The 12818-nt window shown below is 41.0% G+C and overlaps 1 protein-coding gene across 2 annotated transcripts in view; it reads right to left on the minus strand.

Moving 5' to 3' along the window:
• mle (dosage compensation regulator mle) overlaps positions 1-12818 on the minus strand; it is a 155662-nt gene that overhangs the window by 119669 nt on the left and 23175 nt on the right. For both annotated transcript variants that reach the window (XM_037414127.2, XM_037414128.2), the window contains 4 exons: positions 12688-12734; positions 10305-10441; positions 7264-7362; positions 5727-5891 (listed from right to left, as the gene is read on the minus strand). In XM_037414127.2, coding sequence (XP_037270024.1) covers positions 5727-5891; positions 7264-7362; positions 10305-10441; positions 12688-12734 — 448 coding nt within the window. The remainder of the gene's footprint in view (positions 1-5726; positions 5892-7263; positions 7363-10304; positions 10442-12687; positions 12735-12818) is intronic.

The following is a 12818-nucleotide window of genomic DNA, read 5'->3' on the forward strand; positions in this document are numbered from 1 at the left end:
AGGACTGCATCATCTTGCACCCTTGAATTTCCCCTGCGCAGTTTTCAGTGCGCTCAGTGGTACGAAGGGCGGAAGAGAGTGCTTTATCCATGCGACAAATCCCTGTAACTGCACTCACACTTGACAGATTCTCAAAATTTTATGACTGTCGATTCGTGAGGCATTAAGGTCTATTAATTAAACTATTCAGCAATTGCTAGAGAAACTGTTTCAGGGCACCTTTGACAGCCTACTCTTCAAAGGCTACAGAATAATCATCATATCTGACATCACGATAGAATTTTCGCAAAAACTGCATGAGGGCTCCTTGGGTACAACAATGTGCCAAAACAGGGCTGGAGAATGCACATGTTGGAATAGCATAGGAAAGCACATTGGAAACAAAAGGCACATCACAGCAGTTGCGTGACTGCAAGTTTGAACAGCTAAAACAGACAACTACAGAAAAACAACTACTGAAAGACAACTACTGAAAACATCACCCTAGTTTTGGAATCTTAAACCAATATTTGTACGGTGCCATGTTCTCAGGACAACATGCACGAACAACAGCACCTGTAGACAATGCTAACCTCCGCTGTGTTCAAAGAACTTGTACACCGCTGGGAGGCCTCAAAGACACCTCAAGCCACAACTACTGTCGACGCCCGATTTCTCGTACACCCGAAATTCCAGACCTGCCCGATTTTCCAAACCATATGTGGCACCAGTCAAGTTTCCCATAGTCAATGTATTAAGAAGTCTGAAACTCCAGACGTTTATAACTTTCACCATCCAATTTTCTGGACCTTTTACCACTAACCGCAGACTCAAAGTCACAATCAACGCCACCATTTTGGCTGCCATACCCTCGAGACCGAAAATACCTCAATCCAGCAAACACCAATCCGTTGCCAGCCGTAGCTTTGACCGCACAGTGCTATGCAGCCTGTGCTCAGACAGTAAAAAAAACTACGCTGTTGACTTAGGGTCTGCCATTGGCATGCTTGCAGACTCATGGAAGGCAGTTACACAGTAGACCCTCCAGAACTGTTTTCACCCCGCGAGCTTTATACTGGACACAGAGACGGCCATCTCACCAGAAGTGGACAGCGTGTGTGATGAACTTCCACCCATGAATGGTTGCCTACATCTGCACATTGCTGGTGTTTCGATTCCAGCCAGGAAAACTCTTGAGAGCTTCGCCAATGCTGACAAAGACCTCAAGCGGTGTGCGGAATTGACCGATGACGAAATCATTCGTCAAGTTACGAAGACTTCTGAATCCAACACAGAGATCGAAAAGGCAGCGCCTACATAGCCAACGAGCTTGAAGTTCACGTGAACACTGACACTGTCATCGGTGTACGACAGCATGACGTTAACTGAAATTGGGGCAAACATCATTGCGGGCAAGTGGAATGTTGTGCAAATGAAAATAAGCTCACCCGCTCAAGTGTTTCCATACAAATAAATGCAATAGCGCCTGCCACATCAGATTTTTTTTTCTTTCTTTCTGCTCTGCTTAGAGCCACCTAAATGATGCACTTGCTGAATTGCAATGAGAACCCTACTCTCCTGCCACGACCCTCTCTGTCAGTCAAAAACATATAATAAAAAATGTGTTTTCGCATGCATTCGTATTTTTACACTGCCCGATTTTCTGGACGTTTTCGCGGTCCCTTGAGGGTCCGGGAAATCTAACATTGACTTTATGTGCTAAGCAACAACTTTATACCTTTGGGATGATGAACATAACACATGAGAACAAATCCCAAAGAAAAAAAAGGCAGCATTGATATTTGAACGCAATGTACTAAACAGCAGTCACAGTTTCAGCATTTCTGACTGCTTTCATTGAATGCCCAAAGCATTTTCAATAAAAAAGAGAAATTGCATGACATTTTATTGGTATACGATCTGCATGTGTGCGTTATATGTGAAACTTGGTTACACGACAAGCTGTATGATGTTAAAATTGTCTCGCCACACTACCAGCTGTTTAAGAAAGACTGATGCTCGCAAGGTGGTAGTCGTGCAGTTTGTGCAAAAAAGTGATGATGTAAAAGAGCTAGATCAGATTGATAACCATGCAAGTTCGTTTTTGAGTGTCACGGTTCACTGTGTGTTATTGATATTGTGTTCTGTGTATCGAACTTCAAATGCTGATACATGCAAAAATTATATGAAAACCTTCTGAATTTCAAAGACAAGAACTTGATATTTACCAGCGATTTTAATCTCCCACAAATAGACTGGAATAATAGGAGGTATAGACAAGGCCTGTCCTCTGACTTCACTCATTGATATGATGCTAAACTTGAATCTCCAGCAAGTTGTCAGTGCATGTATCCGGGGAGGAAATATTCTTGACCTTATTTCTTAGCGATGCTTCCAGTGAAGAAACTGTTGAAATTTAAACTGGCATTTCCAATCATAAATTGATTTTTTTTTGTATCAATGGGTGTGAGTATTGTCCGGCTAACTTGAAAAAAAAAACTGAAGTTAAAGACTGTCGTATTTACTCGCGTGTTGAACCCACTTGCATAATGAACCCGCCCCCCACCTTGGTCTTTGAAAAAAAGGAAAAAACATTTTTGATGTACATATCTAATCATTTCATTTCGGTATGATAGCCAGTGCCATTGACGATCGAAACATCATTAAATCAAGCCATTATATCACAAAATAACAACACAATAAAAGTCAAAACATAGTTTCGCAACCATGCTAAACAGTTGCGAGCAGCGCAAGCGCAAATGACGTCAATCAAAATTTGGAAGTCGCGCCTTTTGCAGCAAAGCGCCATCTGTCGAATGCAGGAGAAACCTCTTTGCTGATAGCGCCACGCAAGCACAGCGGCACAAGAACAAACCAAAAACAAAGCGCGTGGCCTCAGAAATGGCGGGCGCGAGGTGTAGAAACGCACCGCACACGTGCCATCTCGGATGCCATGCAAAGCGCAACCGCACCTACCACGCCAATGGCGCGTCGTGCACCTGCAACGTCTACCGTAACGTTTGTACACCGCCACCTAACGCTGTTTTTGTTGTCGGGTTTATCGTTGTGAACTTCATTGGGACACCTGCTGCGCAGGGCGCGTTCGGCAGGTATGCTAGCTACAAGGCGGGTTACAAACAGCATGCACTATAGCATGAGAACCAAGCGGCTGGACGACATCTCTGCGTCGATCCGTGCGCTTTGGTTACGGGAGGAAACAAAAAGAGCTTAGGGCTACAAAAAAGATTTGTCAGGCATTTCTCGGGCCAAAACAAGCAAAGCCGTCACAGGAAATTTTCGTGACCTTTTTTTTTTTCTTTCGCGTAATGGACCCTCCCCCCCAATTGGTGTCAACATTTCTGAAAAAAAAGGTGGGTTCATTACGCGAGTAAATACGGTATATTTTAAAGCAGACAATGAATCCAATGTTTCTCGGACCTGCACCTAGATATACTACACGATGTCGAGCTTTCTTGAGAAAGCTTTAGAGACACTTATTGTACTGAAAGATTTATTCTATTAAAGAGTGTCAAGAAACCTTTGTGTAAGCTTTAGTTAAACAGAGATATCATCCAACTACGGAAAAGCTCATATCATACGAAATATCATGCGGAAGATCAAAAGAATAAAAAAAAAAAAATCCAAGAGTCCAATGGTCATTGTATTAAATAGTGAATTTCTGACAAAATTGAAAACTGCACAAGAAAGAAGTTTCAATCATGGCCTTTCCGATTTTATTGCAGATGCTCAAATGAAGTTCTGGCACTGCAGTCAAACCCCGTTACAACGAAGAAAATATTTCGTTGAAGCGAAAGTTTCGTTGCAGTGATATCGCTAAAATTATAGCAGACCTGAGCTAGCGCGAAAAAGGAACTTTTATTACATAATACGAAGTGTCAGCTGCTTCCTGTTCTCTCCCAGCAGTTCATGACTGGATTCTCACACATGCATAGCGATGTTAAATTGATGTTGAAAATTACACTGAAACAACAGCCACAATGGCTCTTGTGAACCAACCAAACGATTGCACTAACATGCCAACACCAGCAGCTGTCCACAATCAAACGGTATCCGACAACCCCGAGATGGAGGCATGGTATCGTGGAGCGGTGACTTGTGCTATTCTTATCATCCACTATTTGAAGCAGGCTGATTTTGTTGATAACGCAGCAAAAACAGCCGATATGACCAGCAACTACACTGGCCAAGCGTGAAAAAAACCAAAAGCATTGGTATCAGATCAGAAAAAGCATCGTTCCGCGATTGCACCCAGCACTAGCATGTACGCGCGTTTCAGATTTCTTAGACCCATTTTTATGTTATGAAAATGCACCAAAATGTTCAAGATAGTGTTTACCCGATGGCATTAAATATCTGAGCCTGTAATTGCATAGTCAAATTTCATTGAAGCGGAATGGCAGAAGAAAAAGTCTTCGCTGTGGCAAAAATATTTATTCATTGACTCTTATGGACTGCTGACGGGGAACTGAGATTTTTTTTGCTGTGCTGAAAATTTCATTGAGGCGGCGTTCATTGTAGCGGGGTTTGACAGTATTTAGGTGAGACAAAAAAGGGAACACATAAATTAAACATTAATAGTAAAATTACTGAAGATGCCCATGAAATTACTGAAAATTTTAATGATTTGTACTTCCAGAGTGCGTTCTCTGATGTAGACGTTATGAACCATGCGATGCAAGTAGGCCTGGGTCACACGGCATGACAATTTCACGAGAAGGTGTTTTAGAAATATTTCTTAATCTTGACACACGCAAATCTGCAAGCCCTGATAGAATTCTTATGTTTTTTTTTTTCAATGACAGTATGTGAAATAGATGTTTTTTTACACAATTTTTTAGATTATCTGTAAAGTTAGAGAATACAGAGAATATTCCATCCGACTGGCATAAGGCCAGAGTTGTCCCAATTAACAAAAAGAGGGACTATGTTACAGCATGAAATTATCATCCCAATTCTATTATGAGTGCTTGCAGTTCATTATTAGAACACATTGTAGCAGGCTTTATTCTACAGTGCTTGAGTGATCACAATGTCCTATCACCAACAACATGGATTGCAAAAGGGGTTACAAACCACAACACCGTTTGTGTCAGTTCATGAGATCTCTCAAGTAGTTGTCTGGACAAGTTTATATGCTATTTTTCGGATGTAGTAAACAATTTATCAGTTGCCTCATAAAAAATTAATCTACAAGCTCGAGTACATTGGTCTCCCTTCAAGAACTATATTATAAATTCAGGCATATCTTCAGCACAGGCAGCAAAAATTTGTCTTGTGTGGGCCACATAATCTGGGGCATGCTACAAGGTGGCACATTGGGATAACTCCTATTTGGTACCACAATTAAGAGCCTACATAATACAAATGCACTGAGAGCCAACAAGACATACTGACACTTGCAATCTCTGCAGGACTTGGGCACCTCAAGAAGTTGATGTGTTTGCAAGAGACCAAAATGCCTAGGACCCATTAAGCCCAAATAGCTTATAAAAAGTGAGTTGTTGTGAGTACCACTTAGTGCAGGCCCGCAAGTGGCAAGCAAGCCAGGCATACTAACAAGAAGAACCCAGAGCAAAAAGAAGAATGACTGGAAGCAAGAACGACTGGTACACACCATTGCATGTGCAATCTACAGATACTACAAGTTCACATTTTATCTTATGGTCCGATGCATTAAATGAACTGCAAAAGACAATATCAAAATATCCAAGAAGAACAATACATACAGTAGCCATAGGACCTTCGTCAATGTTGCAAGATGTCCAAGGGTTCCAATTCTGCTGTGGTGGAGACCATGGTACAACTCCTCCTGGCACAGGCTGGGCTACCACCTGTTCCTCCTCTAGTTGTCGGGGGACTTTTAGTGAGAACGGCTCAGTCATGCTTTCAGCCTTTAAAAGATACAGAAAAGCAGTGCTGTACACAAGACCACTTCACTCCTTTCGACATCAACCATAGAAGCAAATGTAACATGTCGTGGAATGTTAAAACTCTGAATGCTAAAATAGTTCCGAAAAGCAAAATACCTTCCCTAAATACTCACAGTATTCACTGAAAATGAGTATTTGCAGTGAATACAGACAGTATTCATGTAGATACAATTCTGAAAGTAGGACAACCACAAGTCTAACAAACCACTGCTAAGCTTAGTGAAGTTGAAAAACACACAGCTGTAACCTAACACTTCAAACAGTGAATCAATATGACATTGCAAAGGAGTCACAAGGCCCTCACCTACAACCATATAGCCACCTGCCTCATAGCATTCGGATCATTTACTCTCAGTCCCAATTCATACTAATTTCCATAGAAATATACAGCTCCCAGTGCTTACGTATACCGTTAGTAAAGGCAGATTCCAACCATTAAACTGCTATGTCAATTATATTTAAGAGGACAAAACTGTCTTCCCGAAAGGTGCTGGTTGCAGTAATGCAAGTACTGTATCATTCTTCTAGTAGCATTATCTCCTTTCCTCAATTGCATACAACCATAATAGCATTTTACCAACACCAATAATTACACGACAAACAAGCTTACATTTTTTGGACCATGTAAACTTTCAAAGGGACGCTGAAACGGGTTTGGTGAGTTTGTACAAACACATTTGAGCTCTCTGCATAAACTGTGTAATTTATTACAACGCTTTAAAACTGCGAATCACTGCAGATCATTGCGACTCGGCCTAACGCGTTTTGAACCGCCCCTTCACATAGCGACTTGACGAGGCCAGAGCATGTCAGTAGCCATGTCACCGTGGCTGTAGAATGCACGGAAGTAAGATCAGCAGTGGCGGCACCTGCACGAGCAGATATGAATCATTCTGCGATCTTTGTCACTGTTGCCAGACGAAATGCGTACTTCCGGGCACACTATCAGATAGCCTCCAAGACTGCACGAAACCTGTCGGTGTACCATCTAGGAGGTCTAGATTGGTAAGAGCTCGAATCGTCGAGCCCGCTCGTGAGAGCTCTGCGATCGCCAGCGATGACAGCGTGCCTCAGGAACTTGAGGAGGCCATACAGAGGTGAGAAGGAGGGTATGATATAATTGTCTGTAATGGCCTTGGTACACGCCATGTCACTAGATTTGCAGAGCGAATGAATTGATGCTATAGCCTAAACGCTGACAAAGCATCAAAAAATCGTTTCAGGGTCCCTTTAATTTCAAAACCTCTAATGGTGTCAGCGAATCTTTCAGCCACCTCAAATGTCAAAATGGAAAAATGCATACATAGGGCTCCAACTATAAGAATAAACTTACATTTTCTGGAACATGTACAGTCTCAATGTTCAAAGCATTAATGGTCTCAGACAAATCCTTAACCACCTCTGCTGGCAAGGCAAATTCATAGGGCTCCAGCTACAAAAATAAAAACAAAACAAACAAATGTAAGAGTTGTCAGTGTGTTTATTCTTTTGGAGGCAATTTAAAGCCTACAAGTTACCACAAAGTACTTATTTACTTCAGCAGTCAGTGAAGTTCTGAGGGTAAAACAGCCTGTCACAGGGTTGATAAGCGCTTTCAAGGGCAAAATTAAAGAGTTTTCAAGGACTTTCCAATTTCTGTCAAATGCATTTTGAAAATGCAGAGCAACATCCCATGTAAAAATTTTTGGTCATAACAATGTTTTTCAATTTAGATACTTTTAGTGCCCCAGACCAACAATTATTAGACCAGAATAGGCAGATTAAACAAGGAGCACAACATGAAAAAATATTGCTTCAAAAAATAGTGTGCAGCCATCCTTCGTGTCAACTAATGTTCTTCAGTACTCTCATTTTACATCTTTCAATCTTCAGCAAACTGTTCAGCTTCAATATGAGGGTGATGTCACATAACACAGCACTTATCAAAAGTACTTATCTGCTTATCTAGTGAAGCAATCGTAACAGTGAGTGCTTCAATTTCCTATTTTTCTACTCATGTTGACTACTCCATCCCTAAATACTACGAAGCCAAGGTGGTGTGTGACTGCATCGAGATCACCCTCTCCTTGCGAGGCTAGGATGGTCGTCTATCGGATCCTTACATTAGGTCTCTCTCTCTAGACTCTGCAAGCTTCGCGTATATTTGAGTTTTGATATAAAATAAAACCTCGTCAATTCGAAGTCACTGGAACAGTGAAAAAAAATCTTCGAGTTAAACGGCTTTCGAATTATAAGGACATACAAAAAGTGGGATGCAAGTAACTTGGAATTATTCAACGTAATCAGGGCTGGTCATTTGCTGTGCCGGCATTTTTGCTGCTCCAAGGGTTATGTTTTCCTGCAATACTTAGTTTCAATTTTGCTGCAGACACAGAGGAACAGCGGTCCTCACTGCTGCCACCAGGATAAAAAAAGCCTGCCGTGATTAATTAAAATGTGCACCTGCAGAAAACCAGACATCTTCACTGCAACACAATAGTGACACGCGGGCATCATGTCGCCTGCACCCCACTGCGTCAACGTGTGTCGTGATGTGACCATTCGCCCTTTCTTTCTGGTAAAATGAAGAATTTAATAATGGCTAGTGTGACAGAATTTGCTATGTGTTTTGGTTGGAAAGCATAGTCATATAAGCTTTCGAACTTGGTTTGTGAAGTAGGCGTTGCAAGCAAAAACTCCGCCATCAGAGCAAGTGCGCAAAGCGCTGGAGCACCGGCAATCGGAGGTTTGCATACATCACAAATTCTCCCGAACAGTCCTTTATTAATATCTTCATATCCACAAAATAAATGGGGAAATCACGACCACAAGACACCCCCGACACTGGAGCGAGGCTGGGGTGCTTCAGCGGTATTCAGTATATTACTAAGCTGCATTGCCTTATGGCTCTTAAGGGCCGTTCGTTTCCGTAGATTTGCGGCGGAATCGGGATTGGGAATGGCCACATCGCACCCAAAGTTTTTGAATTAACTGAAATGATGCTGACTGCCGTTTTAAATTATCATCCCATATTTGCATTGCAAAATACAGGACTGCAGAAATATTTTCAATTAAGTGGAATTTCAAAATAATCTAACTCAAATAAATAAGGTCTTACTGGATATTGAATTGAATATTTAATTGGCCATATACTAGCTTATATGCCATGAAATATCCTCAGTCTATGTCCAGTCAACATCTTAGTAAACAAAAAACAGCAATGACAAGTGCTGCATGGAAGCCAATTACTGAGCTACAGCAACACAGCCAATAGCCTTAATTGGAACCTTTTCATTTTGGTATTCAGCTTGCACAAAGAGTTTTTTTTTTTTTTAACGCAGGCTGCATGAATACAGCAGATACTCATTAAGTTTCCAATCACATTAACAGATATCAAATTGATCATCAGTATCTTCATTTCGTGCATCTCTCAGATGAAAGACACACCATGAATAAGCACAAAAGGCACATCAGTGCTGGAAGTAATTAAGAAAAATAGGAGAAGGCAGACTGCACTCTCAGGGAACAAGACAAGCATATGCTCGAGAAGGGAGCCTTCAATGAGTGTGGTCTCTGGCTCAGTTCACGGTGCACTTTTGTGTTCAGTGCGGGTCATGCCCTAACTAAAGCAGGACATGTGCACTCACAGTTGTGTATTGCTTTCGTAATGAAGAGACTGCCGAACGACACTTATCTAGCATAGAAAACAGGTCCTGTAGTTAATATATCAAATAATTCCGGGATGCACAGGGGCCTTAAAAGTGTTCAATTCTAAGGTTTTAAGGACCTGTACACACCTTTGCAATCAACGTACAAAGGCATGCTTCCAACAAAACCCATGCACACTACTTTCAACATGACTAAACACGGTACTTTACTTCATCATCAACGATGAGAAAAACTCAGTACTGTGACTGGCAATGTTCCCCAAATCAATGCACTGAAAAAAAAAAATATATATATATATATATAAAAAATGGTGCTCATCCCATGAACATTTGGTACAAAAAGGCAGAAGAGATGACTCACCCCTTGCACCCATTTAACAAGGCAACAGAATAGCAAACAGTTTCCTGTTATCATGCAGCTAGGAGGCTAGTGAAACTAGCCTCTAGCCTCCTGGCTGCATGGTAACATGAAATTTTGATATCTTGCAAGTACTCCAAAAATGAACTGATTTGTACATTTCTAAATGTACGTGTAAAACGGTTTCTAAATGGTGCCTTACAACTTCTAGCACATAAGCAAAATTTTCTATGGGGTCTGGTGACATGAAACAAATAGCACGTGCCTTTACTGCAAGTAGACCCAACATCGCTCAAAATGAAGCCATAACCAAAAATTTAAGGATCATCACAGCCTACAAAATGAAAAAAAAAATCAAACATTACACACCTTGCTTTCTGTCTTCTTCTTGGCAACTCCTGTGTAGGCTTCAATAGCACCAAGATGGTACAGCTGACGCACTAGAGACAAGGCACATGACTTTGATGCCATCTGCTTATTAGAGCCTTGCTCTTTTGCATGAATTTCTGAGAAAAAATGTATGAAAATTCAGTGTCACCATCTTAGAACTTTTAAACACCTCCAGATGTTCCAACTAATACTTCAGAACCAAACAGCTTAAATATTACCTATGAAAATTTCCTTTAAGTATACACCACACAAAGAAATTATCGTGCTTTGATATGGCTAACCACAAATCAAGGTATCTAACAATTAATTTTTTCCTAATTCTGCCACTTTTACAGGTTTCCCTGATTGCAAGCGTGCTCCCTCACTAGTCATCCTACTTTGAAAAAGTGTGTACTGGAAACAACTTCTGAAGTGGCAAAAAAAAAGAGAGGGAGGGGATAGAATAGATGGCAGGCTACGCTGTTCATTACATTCTTTAAATCGAAAGAATCATTTTGCAAGAAATACACCGATTAAATATTATTGAGAACAGCCTAACAGTTCTCATTATCATTGTAGCATAGTTTACCAGGTAGTTATCATTATTATATCTAACAAAGAAAACACGATCCTTAAATTTACATTCCTTTCCTCCCACCTATTAAAGGGGCATTAAAGTGAAACAATGAATCAATTTTTATTGTTGAAATGTACTTTGAGTACTCGTAACACCAATTTCACTATGATATGCTTACTAACAGAGGAGAAGAAGCCAGCATGTCAATTATAAAAAGAAATTTTTGCAGACAATATGACAATGACAACACTTCTGCAGTGACTAGACATTCAGTTCTGAAATAATAGCTTTCGGCACATTAGTCTAGGCTAGTTCCATGTACCAATTTTTTTATAATTCAATGTTTATGGTCAGCCAATTTCGGTGTTATACCTGTGTCACACGGACTCGTTTGAAAGGCCATTGAGTCGATGGCCATCGAAACGATACAACTCTATCGAGCTTGATGAAGTTGTCGCGCTGCCACACGGCAGTTTTCAATGGCCGTTGATTGATTCAGGTGTTTCCGGCAAAAATTTCGTGGCGCTGCAAGTTTTTATTTTCATTTTCATGTCATTGTAAATAAAATCATATAAATCTACTTAAAAGCACACTTTTGCTTGTTGTTTGTGTTTTAACATAAAATAAATGTTTATAGCAATTTTAAATTCATAATTAGTTTTAATCCTTGAGCAGCGAAACTGTGGCAACGCTATAACCGCTTTATTTGCTGTTCTGCGGTTGTGTTTACATGTTTAAAAGTGACGGAGTGCGCTGTGACAGCTGGCTGTTATGACTACGTGCTTGTGTGCAGCATTAATGAACTGCGAAACAGATGACAAGGTTGCTATGGTGTTCTATATGAGTACGATTATACAGCTTGATGCTGGGAATGAAGCAGTGAAAGAAGAAACCGACGCCATCGAGGAAGAGCTGCTGCTCGTGAACAATTTGCTGAAAATAGACGTGGTGACTGGGCAAAGTGTGGACAGGGAAAGGTGGCCGTTCACTCAGCAGATGAGGTGCTTTGAGGAGACCGTGCTACTGCTTGGCGAGAACTTCGTTAAGCGAGCGTTCTGCGTTACACCGGAGACTTTTCGCTACATCGTCGAAACGGTCAGACTGCTGCTTGAGTGCCAGAACACTAACATGCACGAAGCCATCGTGCTTGATAAACGCGGTGGCGATAACGAGCACGGTTTCGGGCAAGTGTTGAGCTAGAGCGATTTGTACACTTCAAATGACACAAATACTATATTAAATAACATATAACGTCCATACACACTACTTTCAATGCATACTTGTTAATTATTTGCTTTTTCTAATCACGAGTACGAGAACACTGGGAATGAGAGGGGGCGATTACGCTGTTTCCGCTTCCGCTGCTCGATGTCCGTTGAAGTTTCAATGAAGTTGTGAATTGCTCTGTCGACTCGAAGGGCCATTGACTTCATAGCCTTCGAAACTGCCCGTGTGGCAGAGCATGCATCCCCATTGACTCAACGTACCATCAGTTCCATGAGCTTCAAAACGCCCGTGTAACACAGGTATTGCAGAGGTATAGTGCAATTTTGATAACAATGTATCAAAACAAGGTAGTGAAACTGACTACGCATATTCGAGCCCTGAATATGGGAAGACTAAAGCTTAAAAAAATTGTATTTGGTATCCATGTTATCAATTAAATATCAGTAATCACACAACCACAGATCAGGGCTTCATTTATGAATACATGGCAATATTCAAATGAATCCGTTTTATATATGAGAACAATGGTAGGCTTCTGCACATGAACACGACGAGAGCTGAAGCTTTCGTAATACTTACTCATATTCAGCTTACGCACGAAAAATGCCATTTCTGCAAAGAAGGTCCTAAAAAGCAACAAACCCAGAAAGCATTAGTACAGTAAATCTAGCTATCATTTTACACATTTTATAAAGCCACCATACGGAGAC

Source organism: Rhipicephalus microplus, chromosome X, assembly GCF_043290135.1.
Source record: "Rhipicephalus microplus isolate Deutch F79 chromosome X, USDA_Rmic, whole genome shotgun sequence".
In the NCBI taxonomy this organism is placed as follows: domain Eukaryota; kingdom Metazoa; phylum Arthropoda; class Arachnida; order Ixodida; family Ixodidae; genus Rhipicephalus; species Rhipicephalus microplus.